Source organism: Sciurus carolinensis, chromosome 10 (assembly GCF_902686445.1).
Source record: "Sciurus carolinensis chromosome 10, mSciCar1.2, whole genome shotgun sequence".
In the NCBI taxonomy this organism is placed as follows: domain Eukaryota; kingdom Metazoa; phylum Chordata; class Mammalia; order Rodentia; family Sciuridae; genus Sciurus; species Sciurus carolinensis.
Genome location: NC_062222.1, coordinates 23599910 through 23623063, shown reverse-complemented (window position 1 = coordinate 23623063; position 23154 = coordinate 23599910). Strand labels below are relative to the sequence as shown.

At 38.5% G+C, this 23154-nt stretch overlaps 1 protein-coding gene across 2 annotated transcripts in view; it reads right to left on the bottom strand.

Moving 5' to 3' along the window:
* The window catches only part of Arhgap10 (Rho GTPase activating protein 10), a 284074-nt gene that overhangs the window by 124719 nt on the left and 136201 nt on the right, over positions 1-23154 (bottom strand). For both annotated transcript variants that reach the window (XM_047567505.1, XM_047567504.1), the window contains exons 11-13: positions 13689-13770; positions 11330-11375; positions 8966-9031 (exon numbers count right to left, since the gene is read on the bottom strand). In XM_047567505.1, coding sequence (XP_047423461.1) covers positions 8966-9031; positions 11330-11375; positions 13689-13770 — 194 coding nt within the window. The remainder of the gene's footprint in view (positions 1-8965; positions 9032-11329; positions 11376-13688; positions 13771-23154) is intronic.

Sequence of the window (23154 nt, the reverse complement as noted above, 5' to 3'; positions counted from 1 at the left end):
ATCAGATCTGTTCTGCCACATCTCTCCTCCTAGTCATCCCTTCTTCCCATGGCCATACTGCCTTAAATTTATTTTTAACTGATACACAAAAATATAAAAAATGTATGTAAGTACATGGTACCATGTGATGTTCCAATACACTACACTGCATAATGCTTACATCAGGTTAAACATCTGTCTCCTCAAACACTTATCATTTCTTTATGATGAAAACATTTAAAATCTTTTCTTCTAGCTTTCTGAAATATACAGCACATTACTCTTACCTATAGTGATCCTACTGTCCAACAGTACACCAGAACCTCCTACTCCTATCTAACTGTAACTTAGTACCCAGTGACCAAAGGTGCCTATCCATCTTTCTCCTCAGCCTCTGGTAACCACCATTCTACCCTTGACTTCTGAAAGATCAATGTTCTTAGATTCCACATGACTGAGGTCATGCTATATGTGTCTTTATGTGCTTGGCTTACTTCATTTAATCTCTCAGTTCCATTCCGGAATGGAATGGAATCCACAGTTCCATTCCTGCTGTCACAAGGGACAGTTTTTCATTCTTTTTCACAGCTGAATAATATTCCCTGTGTGTATACATATCACATTTTATTTATCTACTCAACAGCCAGACACTTAGGGTGTTTCCATTTCGTGGCTATTGTGAATAGTGCTGCCATGAACATTGGTAAAAGTCTCTTCAACATACTGATTTCATTTCCTTTGGATACATACCCTGTATGGGATGGCTGGATCATAGGGCGGTTCTTTAATTTTTTGATGAACTTCCATACTGTCTATATGCTGGTTTAATCCTCCATTATGTCTCATCTAAATTATTTCCAAAATCTGAACATCATCCTGCCTTCTTTCTTCTCCACCCATCCAATGCTTACCAACTCTACTTCTAGTTAAAAAGTCTCAACTCACTGCTGCTCAGATTTATCAACAGTTCACCCCAGTCTGCAAAAGCAAGACAAATGATATAGGACGGCACCAGGGATCTGCCATGCTCTGGATTCAATTGCTCACAAATCCTCTGACATACCACCTGCTCACTTCCACCAATGCCTCCAGTGTGGTGTGAACACCTTCTCTTCCAATCCCTCCCTCTGGAGCAAACAACAGGTTTACTGACATCCCTGGAAAACAGACAGTGTTACCCTCCAGAGAAGAGGGCCTCCTGGCTGTCTATTACAAAAGATTTTAGTTTCCTAAGTTCAGAGTTTCTCTCCTATAACAAACCCAGTGCATATCATCTGCAGGTAACATCTGCCACTCTTTGCAATGGCCTTGGGAACTGAGGCTAAGGGAACCGGCACAAAATGCCATACTCTGACTACTCAGGACAATATCTTGTCTTTTTTTCTCTGAATCCAAGAGTCGTGTGTCTTCTACCAGTGTCCACAACACTGTGCAGAATAACTTATTAACAAGAAAGTAGCCCAAAGTCTCAGTGCATTCACTGAAAGAAGCTAAGTTTTAAGAGTAGGTACCATATCTCCACCACCTTTTCTGTAGGAAACACTGAAAAAGTGTTGACAAAAATCCATTTACCACACACCTAGCTGGGAAAGGGTAAGCAAGCTGGAATGGATGGGCAGCTGAATAATAAATTCACTGATGTGGCTCCACTCTTAGTGGCGAAATCTTACTAAATTAGAAAAGAGTCTTGAACTCAAGGAAAAAGTTCACTGTTGCTTTTTTACAAGATTCTTTTTCATCTTTTCACTAAAGAGATGAGAACATCAGAAGGTCTAAATGTGTCTCACTGCTGCCATCTGCCTCTCTGCCTCAAATCAGCTGCAGCTTCAGGTACCAAATCAATGCCAGGCAACAGGGAATAATCTCATTTTCCTTTTCTGGTTTTGGTATTGTTCTCTTTGCTCTGTTTTACTTCCGCAGGAAAGCTGGAGGTAATGAGAGAGCCATGGCCTTCTTCCTGAACCCTTTTCCTTTCTTTACTCACTGGACAGTTTATTGCTCAAACGTCCACAAGACACTGAGGAATAGGAAGTTAAAGGCCAAAACAGTTCATTTTGCTACAGTTACAAAAGCAACCCACAATTGCTAGATAAAATGAACTCAGCTGATTTATCTCCCTATGTAAACTGCTATTAAGGGGGAAAAAATTCAAAGTTCCTTAGTCCTCCCAGAAACTTGAATCAATAATAGGACTAATTAGGACTGACTTCAATGATTAGATTTAACTCCAAATAAGCAACTTAGTCCTGGGGACTCGACATGTACCAAGCCCCAAGCGGCCTCTTTTCATTCCCACAAAAACCCTGTGAAGGAGACAGTATCATCATCGTATTTTATAGATAGTAAAATGGAGACACAAAGAGGAGAAAGAAGTAGCTTTCCAGAACTGCAGAGTTACTAAGTGGGGAAACTGAGATTGCAATCAAGACCAATTTCTGAGATCATGTTCTTCACCAGTACACTCAGTGCGGAGTATTAAAATACCATGGACATCATCAGAACTTAAATGCAGACACACAAAACCTAGCCCACCTACTCTACAAGAAGACAACTTTTCATGTTCCCCTGCCTAAAAATACCTCCAGCACTGTGGACAACAGCCCATCCAACCTCCAACCCCAAATGTGCCCAGAAGCAAGATGATTTACATATCGACTGTATAAAGTTCTACTAATTTTCTTCACTCCACTTCTAGGGATGTGTTAAAGAGGAGAAAATGAATAAAACCATAGGTAACAGAAAAAGGAAAGCTGGAAATGGAATGAGGACAAGAGAAAAGTCGAAAGTCATAAAGCAAACCCGGAGCCACACGGAGGTGGCGGATCAAGATGGGCACACCATCTCTTTGGAAGTATTTGCTCCTACTAATTTAACTCAGTCATTAATTAGGAAGCTAATAGCTTTTCGAAGTTTTCCTAAAATGAGTAAGATTAGTAATTGAGAAAATGAATATTCAGTCCCGATTTGCCTGGACTTAGTATTTCCATTTTGTATTTGCATTTCTGCAGACACCACAAGACTTTTCAGTTTCCTCCCACATAAGACGGTCCTGTGTTTCCACCCACACTCACCTCACACCCATTCTGATTAAAAAAAGAGACAGTGAGTGAGAAACTCTAGTTTGCTTGCTGGAAATTTTCTGAGGACAGCTGTTCTCTATTTTCTTCATTTTGCATGGAATTTGCCCTTGGCAATTCAAGATTAATGTGCAATCATGGCGAAATATGTTGCGACTTCACTTTGGGGGTCTTTTCTCCTACACACCCCCAAAGATTAATACTGAAACTCACATTATCTTCTTCTGCCAGAGCCCATCTTGAGACCCCACACCACCCCAAAGCACTCTGGAAGCAGAATAATCCTCAAGCCAACTTCATTAAGATTTTTCCAAAATCTAAAACTTTGCTTTTCAAAGGAAGAGAAATTCACTTTTACATGTGACAAATAAGGACTGTCACATCTTATATGTGGCTTCCTACTTCTACCCCATGAATTCACAGCTTGTTACAATGCTGAATTTGATAACTGACAGCTTGCCTAGACCGACATTTTAATGCCATACTCCAGAAAATTGAAGTGAATATTCAAATTATGCACATATGGAACATTTTTTAAGAGAAACTTTATAAACAAAAGTGGCATACAAATTTAGTTTTAAGTCATAATGACTCTTTAAAAAATAGCAACTAGAAGATGTTTTTAAACGAAAGAATCTTACTTTGTTTTTGCTTATTTTTACATTGCAGGCACCTGAAAATTAGGTGCTATGCAGGTCCAGAAAAAGACGATGTACTATTTTAGGAAGGGGATTTACTTGAGGAAATTATTACACTGCAAATTCTGAAACCACGAGTCCCTTTCATAGGTAATGTGATATATCTTTCTGTCTAATATATTCCCCTTAATTCAGAAAGATGCTGACAAATTTATAAGTTCATAAATTCATGTTTTGAAAGCAAATCCTACATGTGTTATGTAAAAGTACTAATTCCAATCACATAGAGGAATACATTTTCCCAGTAATTGTACAAAATATAAGTTTGTCAAATTGCCAGTGTGGCATTTTGGTCAAATCTCTGAACATTCAAGGAAAAAGCAAGCAGTTACTAAGTTGCTTAACATGCGAGTGAAGCACTGTCTGGAAGTGAGAGGAGGCACGCGTGGGTAAATAAGGCATTTTCTTCATTCTAAGCAAACAGTTAAATTCCAAAAACAACGTAAGTGAAGGATATGTAATTATCAGTACCAGGCAGTGTAACTACCAGGTGAGGAAGAACTTGCACATTTCTGGACAAAAACAGCACAAGGGAAGGATGGGTGAAGGAATGAAGACAGACTACCACCATGTACACAAACCAGCCCCTTCCACCTTAGCAAACCTGGGTGGGGCGGCGGGGACAGAAAGTGTGAATGAACAAACCAATTACTTTCTTTTTAGAAACAAAGGATCTGAGAGGTTAAGAATTCTTCCAAATGCACCTTATTACACCACTTTAGAGCTTAAACATGAGAATTTTTTTTTTTAAAGCAGTATGGGGTTAAATCCAGGGGTACTCTACCACTAGCCTACATTCCCAGGCCTATTTTATTTTGAGACAGGGCCTCACTAAATTGCTGAGAGCCTCCCTACTTTGCTGAGGCTGTTCTTGAACTTACAACTTCCTGCCTCAACCTCCCGAGTCACTGGGATTAAAGGCGTGTGCACTACATCATGATCTAAACATGACAACTTTTTAATCACCCGACGGTGAGGCAGACCCTGCAGAATGACTGGGGTGCCTCTCCTCTTCGCGCAGTCCTCCCCTGCGTTTGTCTTACATAATCACTCTTAGATCCAGATGCATCACATTCTTTGAAACAGCTCTATTTCCTCTGCCTAAAATCCTTCCTTCTAACACCCCACGTACTTGTGAACCAGGACAATCCCTCTTGTCCTGTAGAATTCAAGCTCAAGAGTGATCCTCCAAGAAGCCATGAGTCAAGATGTATCAGAGTTCCAGAAACAGCAAAGAATACATCTGCCATCTTTCTCCAGAGACATGGGCAGAGCAGTAACTCCATCAGCAGCAAGTCAGACCATGGTGGTGGCCCATTAACATTCATTTTTAGCAAGGCCAAGGCAATGGAGGAAACAGTGTATAAAATGCCTTAGTATAAGAGGGTATTTTCCCACAAAGGGACAAACCATCACAGGGCATCAGATCCCTGGTGCCAGGCAGAGATAGTAGGAGAGACTGGAAGTGAGGCAGCTGGAGTGAACAAGAGCTGCCATGAACCCTTCTGAATTTGCCTGGAATTTGCCTACAAAGCATTTGACATTTGAATTGCTCTTGGCTTTCAACACACTAAAACTTCGTCACTTATAGCCATGTTATTTCTTCTTCTAACCTCACATTGAAGATCAAGGTTCTACTCTACATCCATGTTCTCCCCGCCGCCGTGATTCCCAAAACTACATGAATCCATTAGGTAGGGCCTTCATAAAACTTACTCTCCCAGGAAATTTCCCATGGCTACTTCTAGTCCCCAAAAGCAGAAAATTAGAAAATCTTTCTGCCCATTTGACTTACCTATTCTTATTGGATCCCATTGGAACACAGTACTATCAATTCTCATTCAACAAATCTGGATTGAGCCAGGAATGTTCATTGTTAAAAAGCATCCCATGGTGATCTTGGTACATGCCATAAAATTGCCATGTTCACTGTTTTCTTGATAATCTGTTTTCCAAGCTAAAATTTGATGTGAAATTCCTTACAAACCTCTGATCTTCCATGTCAAACCAATTGCTAAATGTAACTAGCAGAACTTCAGCAAAATCACTGATATTGCGTGCTACCTACACTACTGCCCAATCTGTCATCTGGCTCACTTACTGAGCACTCCGCCCTTACCAGAACTCTAGGAGCCCCACACATGGGTACTAATCATAGTTTCCCAGCACCCTTACCACAATTAAATACAAATGAATAACCAAGTACCTGCTTTTACTATTCCTTGAAGCTTCCTTTCTTATCAGGTTTGGCTTTTCTTGTCTTAGGAGCACATTCTGCATCCACATCTTTGCTGGAGTTTCTCTGACTGCCAAAATATATGCCTATTCTTTAAATCTAAGGAAGCCCATTCCTAAACACACTACTCAATTAACAAAGCATTTTTCAATCCATCGACATGCACTCAAGATTCTCTTTATCCTGCAAACTTGGAAGTTTTATCTTATCACTTAGTATACTTCAGTTGTTTATAAATCTGTTCCATCTACCATTACTAGATAGAGGATTATACGGAACCAACGTTTAATATGTATTCCAAAGGCATAGAGTAAAGACTGATTGCTTAGTGAATACTGGTTAACTGACTGGAGTCAGATTAGAACTAGGACTAAACTACGATAGGTCATCTGTTACTGAGGGAAAGAAATGAACATTGTGCTATTTTATTTAGAATGCTTCTATTTTGTCTCGAGTTGAGGTTGGGTTATTTTTAAAAAGAAGTTAAGAGAAAAACTTTCCATGTAACTGGACACCATTAACAGGAAGATAATTGTGTATTCTATTCCCCCAATATACAAGTCACATTTCCATCAGGACAGTGGTTCCCAAATTTTGCTACTATATATTAGAATTACCTGGGGAGCTTTTAAAAACCTCACTTCCCAGTCCACACCCATTAGCAATCAAGTCCAATTGGAGATGAAAGCCTGACACCAGTATTTTTAACAGTCCCAAGTAACAAATGTGCAGTAAAGTGTGGGACCAATTGTGTTTAGAAGTCCTTCAACTTGGTATACGTATGCCAAGAATCCCTTTTTGTAGGGACAGTACATATTATTAACAAATATTAGGTAAATGGATGAAAGATCAATGGAACTGTCTCCCATATACCATGACTTTATGAGCAAACACCTCTATGTAAATGAAATATGAGCTATTAATTGGTTCTAATATGTAACAAAATGGGATCTGTTGCCATCTCAAACTAGAATAACTGCTAAATAGACCCAAACAGGACAAGATACGTGTGTGTATGTGTACACTATATTAATTATATATCATATATATGTTATATATATATTGTCTACGATATGTTACAATACTGAAAATGTTCTTAGGGTACTAAGAACTGTACTAAATTTCAGACATTGGCTGATGCTTTGTAACTATTTCAGTAATATCACAAGTAAGGGCAAAAACACAAATGCCAAATGTCATTTTTTTCAAAAGCATGTTAAGCAAAAGGTTAACTGCCTCAACCTAACCATAGGAAATGCAAGTTTTCAGCCAATGATAGTCATATTTTAAAAACTAAAAACGATTAGAAAAAAATCATCAATCATATCTCATTAAATGCTTCTGGTTGTGGAGTATGTAGATCCAAGAAGTATATGGCAGACATTAATGTTCACCAGCTATTCCCACTTCTCAATCTATTTTCCAGGCCCGTGGCAGGGTTGTGCTTCCCAGACCCTTTGGGGTTAAGTGGGGTCATGTGGTTACTTATGGTCCTTTAGTTGTAAGCAACTGTAATGCACTTCCAGGCCACAACATCCACTTGCTGGTGCAAAGCCCTCTAGAACTCTCTCTCTGGCAACAACCAGGACCCTTGAACTTGGATGGCTGCTCCATAAGGCTGGGATCTGAGTGATGAGCAAAGCCCCTGACTAATGCTTGATGAATGAAAATAAGTCTTATGGTTTTAAGCCACAGTAACTGAGAGGTTTCTTGTTACAGGAACCCAGACTAGCTCCATCCTTACAGACAACAGCAAGACAATGCCCATAGCATTAAAAAAATAGATAAATAAAAGCCAGGAGAACTGGTTTGGGGAAAATCACTAAGAGCAATATTCCCTGAAGAAATTTCAAAATTTGTGATAAAAGGCTGAGAGGTTTTAGGATGTTCCTCATCTTTTTTTTTAATAATATGATCTGACTGTTGATTCTTTTAAACTATTTTTAGTCTATCACTACACTGCAAGCAAGAGATTTCAGTACAGGAAGACCTTTGGAAACAAAAGATTTGGAAAGAAAAACGTGTTTTTTTTTTTGTTTTTGTTTTTTTTTTTAATTTTTAAATGGGAAAATCTAACAAAATGTGTAGGCCCATTCTTCTGTTAAAAACAAGAGTGTAGGGGCTGGGGAGATAGCTCAGTTGGTAGAGTGCTTGCCTTGTAAGCCCAAGGCCCTGGGTTTGATCCCCAGCACCCAAAAAAAAAAAAAAAAAAAAAACAAAACAAAACAAAAAAAAGAGTGTATTTATAATACATTTACATGAAGATCTTGATAAATTTAATCCATTCACTACACATAACACTCCATAAATCTACACATCCCAAAAATCAGAGAGTCTTCTAGATAGATCTTTATTTGTTTGGGCAGAAGCAAGTATCTATAAAACATACCCTTTGGGGAAAGAATTTATCAAAATTAATAAGCAAGCAAATGACACAATTAAGGATCTAACTTAACCTCAGGAAAGAAACACGAATGTTGAAATATTAAAAATTACAGTAATTTTTAAAACACCAGGAAAATGACCAAATTTGTCAGTTCAACTTCAGTACAGTTTGAAATAAATGAAAATCTGATCTGTCAGTCTGAATCACCACTGTAAGCGTGTGGACAAGACGCTTTCTGTGCCTTGAGTTATCACTGACAGCAAACCCCCAAAACATAAAACAGCTCGTACTCATTTATTATCCAACACTCTAATTTTACAGGGAGAAGTCTTGCTTCATAACAAAGACCTTGTTTTGAGACAGAAAACGTGAAGGCAGTGCTTCATCCCACTAAGTCGTCCAAAACAGGACTGGAACATACAATATGTAATAAGGAATTAAATACGTCATATAAATAACTGGTTTCCAGGCATGAGCATTCTGTATGAACACATTTCATGCAATAACAACCATGCAATGCATATTTTAAAGGACTTTTAGATTTTACCTACCTATAGCCTTTCATGAGTAAAATGATCAATCACATTACCTCGTGTTTCAACTGCACTGATGCACTTTCTGAGAATTGTGAAGCCCATCTTATCCAACTGCGCACCTAAAACAAAGTGATAGGATATTGAGGGCACTAGTAATTATCATATTTCTGTTCCTCACAAAAACAGGAAAATATTTAATTGAATCCAATTGTCATTATTTTAAAAAAACCTAAAGTCCGTTTATTTCTTGTGTAAAGATATAAATGAAAATCTTAAGTATTTAGAATTTCATTTGCTGGAACTACAGGACATCTATCACCAATTTATTTAAAAAGTTCATAATATAATTTTAGGTTTTCTTTAAACAGTTGAAAACAAAATGATACAAATCTGTAAGGAAAGCTATCTAGAAAAGATGTATTTTGCCAAAAATTCTAACAATAGTTCAGTTGATGAAAACTACCTAAACAAATAGGGGGTCTCTTAAATTGCTTGAGCATTGAAAAATGCAAACTTTAAAAAAGGGGGGGGGGACTTTTTTTTTTTTTAAGTTTTTTAAAAATATTATTTGGAAAATGAGCTTGCATTAAAATTTTGATATTTTATACCTCTCTCCAAGCCTTTAATATTTTACTATTTTCATAATGGATTAAAAACAGATGGTCATGTGGCAGAACAGATTATTTTGAAAACACAATTTTATCTCGTTTCTAATATAGATGCTTACCTGCGATTAAGTTGGCATATTTGTATAGCTTAATGAAAGTCAATTCTTGTTTCAAAAATGAAATCAAGAGAAGTGGCACCCTGAGCTGCTGCATGTAGAACCCAGGAAACTATAACACTAACCCCTAGCTCTCAGCGGGAATTCAAGAACAATCTGTGGATGTAAACTCCATGTGTAACCCATGGGGCTAAGCTTGGGGAGAATGTTAATGAAAACTGAGCAACAGTTGACTGTTCAGGAACCTTCTATTCACAGAGTTCAACAAAAATCCTAGTATTTCTCTCTGCTCTAAGCAAAAGCATCCTCTACCACCACAGAAACAAGACATGTTTCAACCTTTCCATAATAAATAAGTAAAAAAAAAAAAAAAAGGAAAAAGGAAAAAGGAAAAAGGCAAGGAAAGAAAAAGGAGAAATGAGAATAAGAGAAGGGGAAGGAACAAGACAGGGAAAGCAGAGGAGAGAAGGGAAGAGGGGAGGGCGTCAATGGGGGTGCTGCTTCCTGGGGTCCCCTGTCAAAGTCCTGTGCCAGGCCAGAGCCTGTATCTTCTTCAAGCATTGGTACAACTGCTCACGATTATTTTGAAATCACGTTACATAAGCATCTCCAAACTGTGGACATCTGATCAATGTAACATGAATTTCTCCAAATACATCAAAAGTAAATTCATAAAAAGCCCAGGACATCTGATTATAGTTTCGTTTTATCTCAATATTTAACAGAGCAAAGCAGTACTTCATTTTGTTCCAACACAGTCTATGCACATGAAGACCCTTGTCCTAAAGGAAATAAAAGTTGAATTTTCTTTTGTTGTTGCTATTTTTTTAGGTATAATGCTAGATTATTTGTGTAGCCCACACTCAGAGGCCGTAAGATAAATGATATTAAAGTGAGAGAGGAATACAAAATTGCCAGAATCAAAATTGTAAATAAAGCTGGGAGGTTCTTAGGCATGACTGCCTGGTAGCAACTGTCACCGAACACTGCCAGAACCACAGGCTTGCAGAGGCCATGGCAACCCAACTCAACAAGTACTTCTACAAGCACACCTGTCTGTCCAACCTCAGTTGATGCCATAAGGACCACACTCCTGGTGGTCAAAGACTATTGTTTCAAAATATCTGCTATAATCCTTCTTGGTTTTGCATTTAACAATTTCTCCTTGCCTCAACTTCCACAAATACAGCCACAGATTACTGTGGTATGCATATTCTCATTGTGATGCGCTGCTATTCCCAATAAATATCATTACTCTTTGGAGACTAAAAATCATTACCCTATTTTTTTTTTAAATTTAAATTAACAAAGGGTAAAGGGATGAGGGTTGGGAACACGGACCTCAGAAGCAGCTCCTACTGACAGGATCTTGCAATTCAGAAGCAGGCTAGAGGTTGCACACCTAAAATGCCTATGTGGTTGTTTACGGCTATAAGAATAAATAGCCTAGTGAATTGTAGAGAAAAACTCACAGAAAAGCTTATAGGTGAAAAAGATCAAAGAGGGCTCCAGCAGTCCAGAACACTTCAAGGGGGACTCAGTGGTAAGACAGAAAGTATATGCTACACAGAGGACAAGCTAAAAGAGGGCGCAGAAAGAGAGCCCCCCAGCAACAGCAATGGCATCAGTAATGAATACCAACTCACGTGTGCAAAAGGAAAAAGAACAGTCATTTTTATAAATTAGCACTTACTTCCTTCAGGTCTTGGGAGGATGGCTCTATTAAAACTGGGGAACAGCTAGTAAAAGAGAAAGGGAAAACAATACTTTTAACAAATCAGTAAAAGTGACTCAAGTAGGCATGCTTAGGATCATGAAAAAAATACATTCTCATAAATTTGATATTGGTTAAGGGAATATAGCCTTTGTGGCACAAAGGTCCTGAACCCTTGGAATTTCTGATAGGAGTGCCCTGTGATTCAGAAGAAATTCTTTTGATGGGACCTGAGTTTATACTAATGAGGTGACTTAGGAGAGGGAACCTGGATATAGCCTTAGGATGGGACCAGGTAGGGCATCCCAAGTGATTACCGAGTTGGGAATTTCAGTCCCATTCATTGGTGGGGATGAGGTGAAGATTAAGCTCTGTAAATACCCAGAAACAAGGAAATTTGGTAAACTTCCAGTTTAATGAACACATCAAGGTGCTGGGAGGGTAGTGTTTCTACTGAGGCAAGAAAGCTCCGCACACCCACCCACCACACCCCTCCCCCTCCACATCCCTTCCACCTGGCTGTTGTGGGGTTCTTTTATAATACACAGTAAATGCAGGTTCACCCTGAACATACATTTAGCCATTCCAATCAATTACTAAACCCAAGGAAGGGGTCCCAGGAATTCTCAATTTACAGTCCGCTGGTCAGAATTACAGGAGACCCAGACTCATGACTGTCATCTCAAGTGGGGGAAGCCACGTGGAACTGAGCCCTTAACTTGTGGGATCTATCAGGAACTTCAGTTTGGTAGTGTCAGAATTGAATTCAATTCTAACATACCCAGCTAGTGTCACAGAATTAGTACACGTAGGAAAAAGAACAGCACACACATCTGGTATTCCTTCTGAGAACATAGAAAAAGTGAGGTGCTTTATCAGTTCATGATATATTATCGTGTGCTCAGATGCAAAGATACACAACAAAAAGGGCCTTCTCTCACACAGGTATGCCAAAAGAGCAAAAATTAAATGAAGGGGCTAGTGTTCTTAAGGAACTTACTGAAAATGTATGTAAATTTGTAATTCTCAGTCAGAGTGACAAGTGGACAGAAACCTTCTGCATTCTAACCAATAAGATCAAGTTCATTTTTTCACGATTTCTAAAATCTGGTATTTACTTAAGAAATAATCCCTCTCCCCATAATTTAAATTACACCTGAAATATCAAGATGGTAATCCTAAGCAGCCTCTAAGAATGCTGCTGCCCCATTATTTGCAAGGCATACTGCAGCTGCAAAAAAAAAAAAAAAAATAGATGTTGTCTTTCTGCAGATTTGCCTTTGTTAACTGCCTGACACAGTACCCAGGTTTAAGGTTACACCACATTAAAAACAGACCAACTTCTCGCCAACTTAGTCACACTATCTTTTTGCTATACAAGCTCACTTTTCCAAAGCACTTCTTGAATCTCTGGGGATATACAGCCTCTCTCTGGTATACTGCCTTTACTAAACAGGATTAGGATAACCTGCTTTGGATCTCAATAACCATCAATATGGTTAATACCTGACATCCACATCAAGACTGCCATGTACATCGTTGTCCCCATTTCCTAGATTCTGTTAGCAAAATGACTATCTTCAACCCATTTTATAACCTCTATATTGAAATCTCTTTGTACTGTATTGACTCACTTCCACTTTTCAAATCATGCTCTTTCCCTTTATTCTAAACCCTTTGGAAATAGCAAATGCTTTCCAATGAGCCTACCATGAAACAATTATCCTCACCAATTCTTCAATGTAGTACATGATCTGCCAAATTCTCAACTCCAAAAGGCCAGCAATGTGTCAAAATGGCAGTAGTGCTTGATCAAAAGTGGCAACAGGACGAACCTGGGTGACTCTAGATCTGTATCACTACTTTTATTCCTCAAAGCAGTATGAATAAGGCTACAATAATGAATACTGTATAAATCAATAGAATAAAGCATAAATGGCTAAATCAAGCCAAATAATGACAATAGTCAACACTGCCTCATATTTACTGTTCTTACAGCAGAGATCAAAATACATTCCAATCGTGTATCATGCTCATCACCCAAAAGACTGTCAGATACAAAAAGGAGAAATGGAACCTTTTTGATGACTTCTCAAACAAAGTCGATCAGAGAGGCAAAGTCAATAAAACTCAATTAAAACCAAATGATACACCAGTCTTGTGTTTGCTGTGGCCACCCCAAGCCAGATTACTAGACGATTCTCTGAATATTCCCAAGGTGAATTCATATACCAGTGTCAGCAAGGAACTTGCCTCAAAGAGTATAAAACAAAATAACATAAAAATGAACACAGAACTACACGTTTTGAAATGAGGCTAAACTACTATTTATTCTTACAGCTTCTTTTCCACCCAGAGCTTCCAACCACTGCTTCCTTTCTTCTTCTGAAAACGCCTGCATGGTCAAGGAAACACCAGGCCTGAAAGACACCAGGAACAGATCAGGTTACCCCCCCGCACAAGACAAAACATCCTAAAGACAGTAGAATGAATCAGACATAACTTTCCTATGCTTGTGTATGAATACATGACCAATGTCACTCCATATCATGTACAACCACAAGAATGGTATCCTACTTAGAATAAGCTGTACTCTATGTATAATATGTGAAAACACCCTACTGTCATGTATATCTAAAAAAAAAGCAAAAATAAATTGTTTTTAAAAAGCCCGGCACAATGACACGTGCCTGCAATCCCAGCAGCTGGGGAGGCTGAGGCAGGAGGATGGCAAGTTCAAGGCCAGCCTCAGTAACTTAGTGAGGTCCTAAGCAACTCAGTGAGACCCTATCTCTAAATAAAATAGGAAGGAGGGCTGGAAATATGGTTCAGTGGTTAAGTGCCCCTGGTTTCAATACCCGGTACCAAAACCAAAAAACTTCCTAATTTCCTAAGGGTTTACTGTGAGATTTTAAATATGTGGTGTGGCTTTTTTTTTTAAAAAACTGTTCAGAAGCAGTAAATACATTCACACTGTTGTGCAACCATCCCAACCATCCAACTCCAGGAATGTTTTTCATTTTGAAAATTTCTCTTGGAAATTTAAAAAAAATTTTTGCATATAAAATGTTCTGTCTTCATCATTTTTACACATACAGCTCAGTAGCATCAAATGCATTCACACTTGCACAACTGTGGCCGCCCTCCGTTTCCAGAACGTTCCATCCTGAACTGAAGCTCTGTACAGCCACTACACACCAACGCCCCATTCCCCATCTCCTCAGCCCCTAGCAGCCACCATTCTACTTTGAACCTTCGTGATTTAGACTATTTCAGGTACCACGTGTAAGTGGAATTGAAGAGTGTCTTTTAGTAACTGGCTTCTTTCACGTAGCATGTCTTCAAGGCTCATTGTGCTGAAGCACGCATTAGAATTTTTGTCCTTTTAAGGCTAATATTCCATTGTATGCATTTGCCACATTTTATTTCTTCGGTGTCACATCCATGAGCACTTTGGTTGCTTCCATGTTTTGGTTACTGTGAATAACGCTGGTATGAAAATGGGTATGATTTCTTTTTGTTTGATTTGGTACCAGGGATTGAACCCAGGGGTGCTTAACCACTGAGCCACATCCCCAACCTTTTTATTTTTATTTAAAGACAGGGTCTCCCTGAGTTGCTTAGGTCTTGCTAAATTGCTCAGGCTGGCTTTGAACTTGCAATCCTCCTGCCTCAGCCTCCCGGACCACTGGGATTATAGGTGTGAATCACCACAGCGAGCTAAACTGGGTTTTCAATTATCTTTCCAAGTCCCTTCTTTTCATTCTTTTGAGTATATACCTTGAAGTGAGGTTGCTAGGTGATATGGTATATACATGTGTATATATAGATGATACATAAGCACAAGAAAAAAATGCTCCCCATCATGTATCATCAGGAAAATGCAAATTAAAAGAAGATACCACTAAGCACCAATTAGAAAGGCCAAAGTTTAAAACAGTGAAAACATTAAATGCCAATGAGAATGCGGAACAATAGGAACTCTTACTTGTGTTGGTAAGAATGCAAAATGATACAGATGCTTTGAAAGAGTCTGGTAGTTTAAGAAAATAAACATACTCCCGCCTAGGACCCAGGAATACCTTGGTATTTACCCAAAGTCGTTTAGAACCTATATTCCCACAAAAACTTGCACAAGGATGCTTCTAGCACCTTTATACCAAATTGCTAAATTTGGAAGCAACCAAAATGGCCCTTAGTAGTTAAATGGATCAATAAACAACGGATCCAGACAATGGAATATTAATTGATGCTAAAAAGAAATTCGTGTCACACCATGAAAAGCCACGAAGGGACCTCATGAAATGGTTACATGCCCTATGAGTCCAGCTGTACGACAATGCTGGAAAACACGGAACAGCAGATGGTAAAAAGGTCAGCGGTGGCCAGAGGCTGGTGGGAGAGGAGAACAAGGAACGCAGAGAGGATTTTTAGGGCAGAGAAAACACTGACATCACAGCGATGGATCCATGTCATCACCCAATTTTCCCAAATCCATAGAATGTACGACCCTAAGAGTGAACTCTAAAGTGAACTATGGACTTGATGCAATTGTGATGTGTCAAAGCAGGTTCATCAATTAGAACAAATGGACTGATGCTGGGGCGGGGCAGTGATTGTAGGGGAGGCTGTGCATGTGTGGGTGCAGTGGGTAAATAGGAAATCTCTAGTCAGCCTCATCACTGGTCCTATAAACCAGGTGGAGAATGCAAAGGTCAAGAGGCAACCAGGTCCAGCCACACAGAGCCTCCTTGGCTACAGCTAAGGATTTGGTTTGTCAAGTCCTATTTGGTTAGTAGGGAAGTGTGACCAGATTAAAACCGTACACAAACACACCGGGTACCAGGTACAGAATAGATGGAAGATAGTCAAGAGTGACTGTACAGAGATACTAGAAGACTAACAAGACATAAAATAACAAAAAAACTAGTGAGCTTGAGAAAGCTGTAGGCAACAATAACAAAGATGTCACTCCAAGAATGTAGTGTCAGACATTGGGGCACAGGCCTGTAAACCTGGCAACTGGGAAGGCTGAAGCCCGAGGATCACAAATTTGAAACCAACCTCAGCAACTTAGCGAGGCCCTAATAACTAAGTGAGACCCTGCCTCAAAATGAAAATATAAAAAGAGCTGGGGATGTGGTTCAGTGGTGAGGAGTCCCTGGGTTCAATCCCTAGTATGTATGTATGTATGTATGTATGAATTAATAAAATCAATAAATGCCAGATCACCTACAAAATAGCATCAACTAGTAAAGGTGTTCAGTGAAAGACAAAAACAGTAGCAAATAAGAACATAATAAATCTATACTCACAATTAGACAACAGGCCTAAGTAATTCTTTGTACTCTCCAATATGAGCTCCCCTAAGGCTTTCCTTATGTGTGAGGGGAAATATCAACTCCAGGTAGGTAGTTGGATATTCCTAACCCAGTTACACACAGGGCAGCAAACAGAAATGCTGGACAGATGAGAAAGTGGTTCCAGTAACACAGAACATAAAAAGGAGTTTTGAAGGCCAGAGTTTAAAGAGCTATGAACTAGAATTATAGACACACAAGGGGTGAGGATTAATTGTTAAGTTTCAGGTCAAAGAGCCACACCATATCTGGATAAATCCGCCATGGCATACAAAGTTAAATATCACTATAAGCTTTGCCTCCAAACAGTGACTCAAACTTGAGCTGCTGAGCACTTTGCAGACTACAGCAGAAAACAAAAGTGCTGAAGGATGAGAGGTTAAACAGAAATACATCATTCACAAGGGAAGAAAATCCTGTTTGCTTATGTTTCAACAAACAAAATCATAACACTTCCACTTTTTAATTTAACATGCTACACATAATTGAGAACGTTCAAGGGGTCAGCTACTAGCATTACCTAAGGCTGGGTTTCCATCCAACCACAACACTGCTCACACTCATCCTGTGTACAGAACCCTCGCTCTAAAACATTGGTGTGGGAAAAATAAAACGCCATGCATTCAAACACGTTTTACTCATTTTAAATTTCTCAAGTTTCTTTTTTTTAAAGTCATCCATTGCTAGGACATTGTTAAGCAAAATGAGACATTAGGAAACACTGAATCCATTTTAAAGTGAAATATTACAGATTGGAACCATGACTGTTTCAGAATTTGTAGTTTTTTGGAGTTTGGAATATTTGCACGGACTTTACCAGTTCAACATCCTTAATCTGAAAGTATGAAATCAGAAAGAGGGCTGGTAGAGCACGCATTTAACATGTAGGAGGCCCTGGGTTCCATCCCAGCACCACCAAAAAACAGAAGTCATGAAACTTGAAACTCTGAACATCATCAAGAGACTTTCAGATCAAAGGATGCCTAACCTGGAACAGCATCTCTGGTAAACTACACTATAAAAATGCTGTAGTTTTGGAAATAAGATGTCTTATTAATAAAACTTAATGGATATATAAGACAACAGGCAAATATATGGGTAATAAAGAACAGAAAATTTTATGGCATATGTTAGATTATCACATTAAAATAACAAGAGTAAAAAAAGCCATTACATCTTCATTTCAAGGTAACAAAATCAGTGACTGCAGCAGAGCTAGAGTGGAACTGAAAAAGTCTAATTTAGGGTTCCTGGAGCCGGAGCTGCTGCTACATTGCACTGTCTAGCCGAGAACATGGCCTTGTCTTATGGATCCAACACCTCATTCCAGACAAACTAGAACCTAGATGCCTACGACTATGAGCCACCACAGTGTGTGGCTCTAAGTCACCACACACTGGTTCTTGCTGAATACAGAGGCAACAATCTAATAGCATAAACCTCAGGAAGGAAAAAAATGAACCAGGTAAAAGAGCAAACTGCCAGGCAAGACTTTATTATCTATGGAGTTTAAGGTTGGGATTGAAATCTGCAGAAAGGAACAGTTATGATAAACATTTTCTTGCTTCTTTTTTTGGTTGTTATTGTTTTGGTTTTAGTACTCTGGATTGAACCCAGGGGTGCTTAACCACTGAGCAACATCCCCAGCCCTTTTTTAATATTTTATTTAGTGATAGGGTCTTGCCGAGTTGCTTAGGGCCTCACTAAGTTGCTGAGATTGGCTCTGAACTCACAAACCTCCTGCCTCAGCCTCCCAAGCAGCTGAGATTACAGGCATGTTCCGCTGCACCCAGCTCATTTTCTTGTTCTTAAATAAGCATCTCAACCTCTTTTCAGTCATTCAAATAGTAATAATGACAACATATAGTATATGTATCAGGCACTATCTTAGGCCCTGGTATGAGAAGCAGTCTCAGCAGCTATTGTCTGTATTCTATATTTTACCCCATATCCATGAATTCTCTTCTGCATTTTTACAGTTCTGACAACACACATGCAAGTTATGTTTCCTTGTATTTCACTTGATAAGCTTATAAATACAGAAAATACACAGACACAAGTAGAGAGAGCCATCCACAAGTCTGATAAGACATTATCATAAATGGAGAAGGTAAGAGAAAAAAAACTGAAAGGCAGCTACCAAAATTGATGACGGTAACCATCAGGAATATTCTGATGTTTTTCTAAAAGGAATGCTGAAAAGGAAAAATCAAACCAGCATGTTACAAGTCCTACACTAAAGGTTACTGTGAGAAAAGGGAAGCCAAATGCAAGACTTTGAAAGGTTAAAGAAATGTGCTAGCTGTAATCAGTTTCTCATAAGGGCTTCTGTGGAAAAAAACTTTTAAAAAAAAAATCTATGAAACATATTTTCCAGAGGTGATCAAAATATCTGCCTAATTTTACTCAGAGTGACGTTGTATAACTTTTTTTTCTGCCCACCAAAAAGTTGTTTCAAATTGGGGAAGTGGGCCATAAGACAGTCAGAAGCAGAATTACATGTTCCAATCAAAGTGAATTCAAACAATTAATCATTGGGAGCTGTAATACAGCCAGAAGTAAAATTATATATGTTCCAATCAAAGTGAACTCAAACAATTAATCACTGGAGAACTGCTGCTTCTGCTTAGAATACAGAAAATCATTCTCACCATAACTACAAGAACAAGATGGAGAATCTACAAAAACTCAATTTTCTTTTTAAATATAAGGAGTTGAAAATGCACCCCCCCACACAAAATTTCCTTTCCTATTTCAAGTCACTTATTTTGTTTTTCTGTATTTTTAGGCCATCAGTCTTCATTTCTGAGAGACCAGGAATATCCAGAATGGGGGTGAGGAAGAACCACCTCCAAAATTCTAGGGGGTTGGAGTTGTGCCTGTCATGTGTGAGGCCCTGGGTTCTATTCTCAGCACCACATATAAATAAATAAAGGTCCATTGACAACTAAAACAAAAATATTAAAAAAAAAAAAAAAAAAACCCCTAAGTAACCAAAATCCAGAAAGCAATAAGTCACATCTTGTAGAGAATGTGTGTACACACAAACACACACACAATGACTGCTTTCGTCTTGGACAGCGGTGGAACAAAGAGGATGCTAACAGACAAATAAAACAGGAATTTTAACACAAGTTTTCAAGCACAGGGCAGGGTGATGTGATGGTTTGTGATTCCCAGGAGACATACACACATACCTGAACCACCCTCCAGCTCTTCCTCATAGGCTTCCACCCAGTGCTGGTGAGGAAGTCCGAGAGCAGCACTAAGACATACCCTGGAGGGGTGTGCTAAGCAGCAGGGCCAAGGCAGGAGTACTGAAGAGGCCTTCAGGTACTCCATGTCATTCCAAAGTAGGACACACTGCCTCCTATGTCTAGGGAAGGGGAGGAAAGCTGAAACAGCACAGAGAAGTAGGCCAAGCTCAGGGCCAAGGATACCCAGAAAGAATGGAGCCAAACCTTCCAGCAAAGCATCCAATGGTGCCCTCCAACCACATGAAGCATGTGAGACACTCAGTATAAATAAAGGAGCAATAGCACCAAATATTAGCCCAACCACAGACTTGGTCTATAGGAGGACAGGCATGCCCTTGCGTAAGCAAGGGTAATATTTTATTCTCTTTCTCAAACACACAATATCTGGCATCCACTCAAAACATTATAAAACATGTAAAGAAGAAAATGTAGCACAGCATCCAGAGAGGGAATAATCCAGAAAAACAATTAAGAAATAGCCAAGGACACTAGGGAAAATTAAAAAAAAAAAAAAAAAAAATGAACAATACCCTCAAAAATTACAAACATGTTGAAGGATCCAATTTTTTTTTTTAAAAAGTGATCAGCATGCATAAACTGATGCAGATTTTCAGCATAAATTAAAAACTATTAAAAAGAGGCAAGTGGATATGCAAAAAGAAAAAAAGGAAAATAACAATGGAGAATTCTTTGAAAATGTTAAGCCCGGCAAAGGAAAAAAAAAAAATCTGTGAATTCAAAGATGGATCAACAGACATTAACAAAACTGAAATACAAATTGAAATCGAATATGAAAAGTAGAATACAGAATCTGAAATCTCCAGGGTGGTGTCATATGCTCTAACATAAGGTGACTCAAATCCCAGAAAATGATGAAAGAGAAAAATGAAGACATTTTCAAAGAAATAATAAGATAACTGAAAACTGGTAAGAAATATCAACTCACACATCCAAGGGTCTCAGTGAATTGTGAGCAAGACAAAACAAAACATGAAAAGGAAACCTTGAAAGCAGCAAAAGAAAAAGAAGATATGCAAGAAAATGACAAGAAAAATGGATGAGTTGTCACCAGATATGGAGGCCTGAAGACCAAGAACTGAGTTCTTGAAGAACTGGGGCAAGAACTACAATCCAGAATTCTATACTCATCAAAAATAAAGGCAAAATAAAGACATTGGCAGATAGAAGATGAAAGAATTCTTCTCCAACAGAATCTACATTATAAGAAATGCTCATCTTAGCTCAAAAGGTTTAACAGAAATGGTACTAGACAGACACCCAGTACTACAGAAAAGAAAACCAGAAAGACTAAATATGTTGGTATAAAAAAATTACTTTTAAAGCCAGGTATGGCAGGGCATGCCTGTAATACCAGTGGCTCATGAGGCGGAGGCAGGAGAATTGCAAGTTTGAGACCAGCCTCAGCAACTTAGCAAGATCCTGTCTCAAAATGGAATTATATTAAATAAAAAGGGCTGGGAATGTGGCTCAATCGTTAAGAGCCCCTAGGTTCTTTTAAAAAAAGTCACATACATGAACACAAATCTTCAACTTCTTTTAAAAACCACTGGTTTCTATTTCATGAACTAAGAATGCAGTGAATCCCCTCATGGCGTATGTAGTTTATATGCTGCAAAGTTCAGAGACTGGCAAGGTATGCAGAATTAAAATACAAAATAACACGAGCAGAGGGCAGAAGGGTAGTAGTTAGAAGCACACTGCTCCAAGGTTCTTATATTGCCTGCAAAAAGGTAGATACTGTGATAGATTTTAAATGCATGCTATACTCTGAGATAACATCAAAAATAATACAGAGGCATAACTAAAAATAGGCAGAATAGACAAACTGAAATACTAAAATATACTCAATTCACTAAAAAACACAGCAAGGAAGAGAACAGCAAAAAAGGTCACACAGAAGACGAAATCAAGATGGTGGGCTTCAACCCACATCTCGAAAGTCACATTACATGCAGTTAATTAAAAACCTGAGTGAAAAAAAAAAAGCTGGCAGTGCTTTATAGTTGCTCGTGGTTCTGGGGATCAAGCCCAGAGCCTGCCGTGTGCTGCGCATGTTCACTACCACTGAGATACACACATAGCCTTTTTTATGTTAAGGCAGTCTTGCTAAATTACTAAGGATGGCTTGCCTCAGCCTCCCAAGTAAAATGGGGATTACAGACCTGTGTCACAACACCTGGCTTAGACTTCTTTTACTTTTCTTTTATACAGGATTAAATTATATGCTGTTCATTTAAAAAACAAATTTAAACATAAAAACAGACAAGTAAAAAGGATGAAAAACAACACACCTGAAGACATTGAGTATAAGAAATCTAGTGTGGCTGTGTTAACACCAAAGAGGGTAGTAGATTTCAAGACAATTACTAGCAGAAGGCTCCTAATAATGATCAAAGCTATTTCATTATAACAGATCGATACACAAGCACGTGCACAAACACTAAAACCTTCTGAATATTCAATACATAAAACAAAAATTGACAGAATTAAAGGGAAGTAGACAAGTCCTAATCGGAGATTTTAATGTCTCTATTTTAGTTATTGATAGAACAATATCAGAATCAAAATCAATACAGAACACTTGAAGACACCTACCAATATGATCTACTTGACATTCAAGCATTCTACAATGAGCAGAAAACTCACTGTTCAAGTACACAAAGCATTTACTAAGTTAAATCTGAAGCTATAAAACAAGTCTAATAAATTTCAAAGTATTGATAAAACAGACCATGCTGATCAAAAATGTACTAAAGTAGAAAAAATAAGTTTATGTGTAGAATAGTCCCAACTATTAAGAATTTTTTTAAAGATGCTTCCAAATAGCACATTAACACCTGTATTATACTCAGATATAAAATTTTAAAAGTTATTTGGAACAAAATCATACTTAAAATTAATGGGATGCAAACTAAAGTAGTCCTTGAAGGAAATTTATAGCTTTAAATGCCAACATTCAAAATTAAAGTGTATGCAGGAACTGTTTGCATGTACCCATAATCCCAGCAACTCAGGAGGTTGAGGTAGAGGGATTGCTACTTCAAGGCCAGACTCAACAAGCTAGTGAGGCCCTGTGCCAAAATAAAAAATTAAAAAGGGCTGTGGGTAGAAGTCAGTGGTTAAGTGGCCCTGGTTTCAATCCCCAGTGCTGCAAAAAGCAAAACAA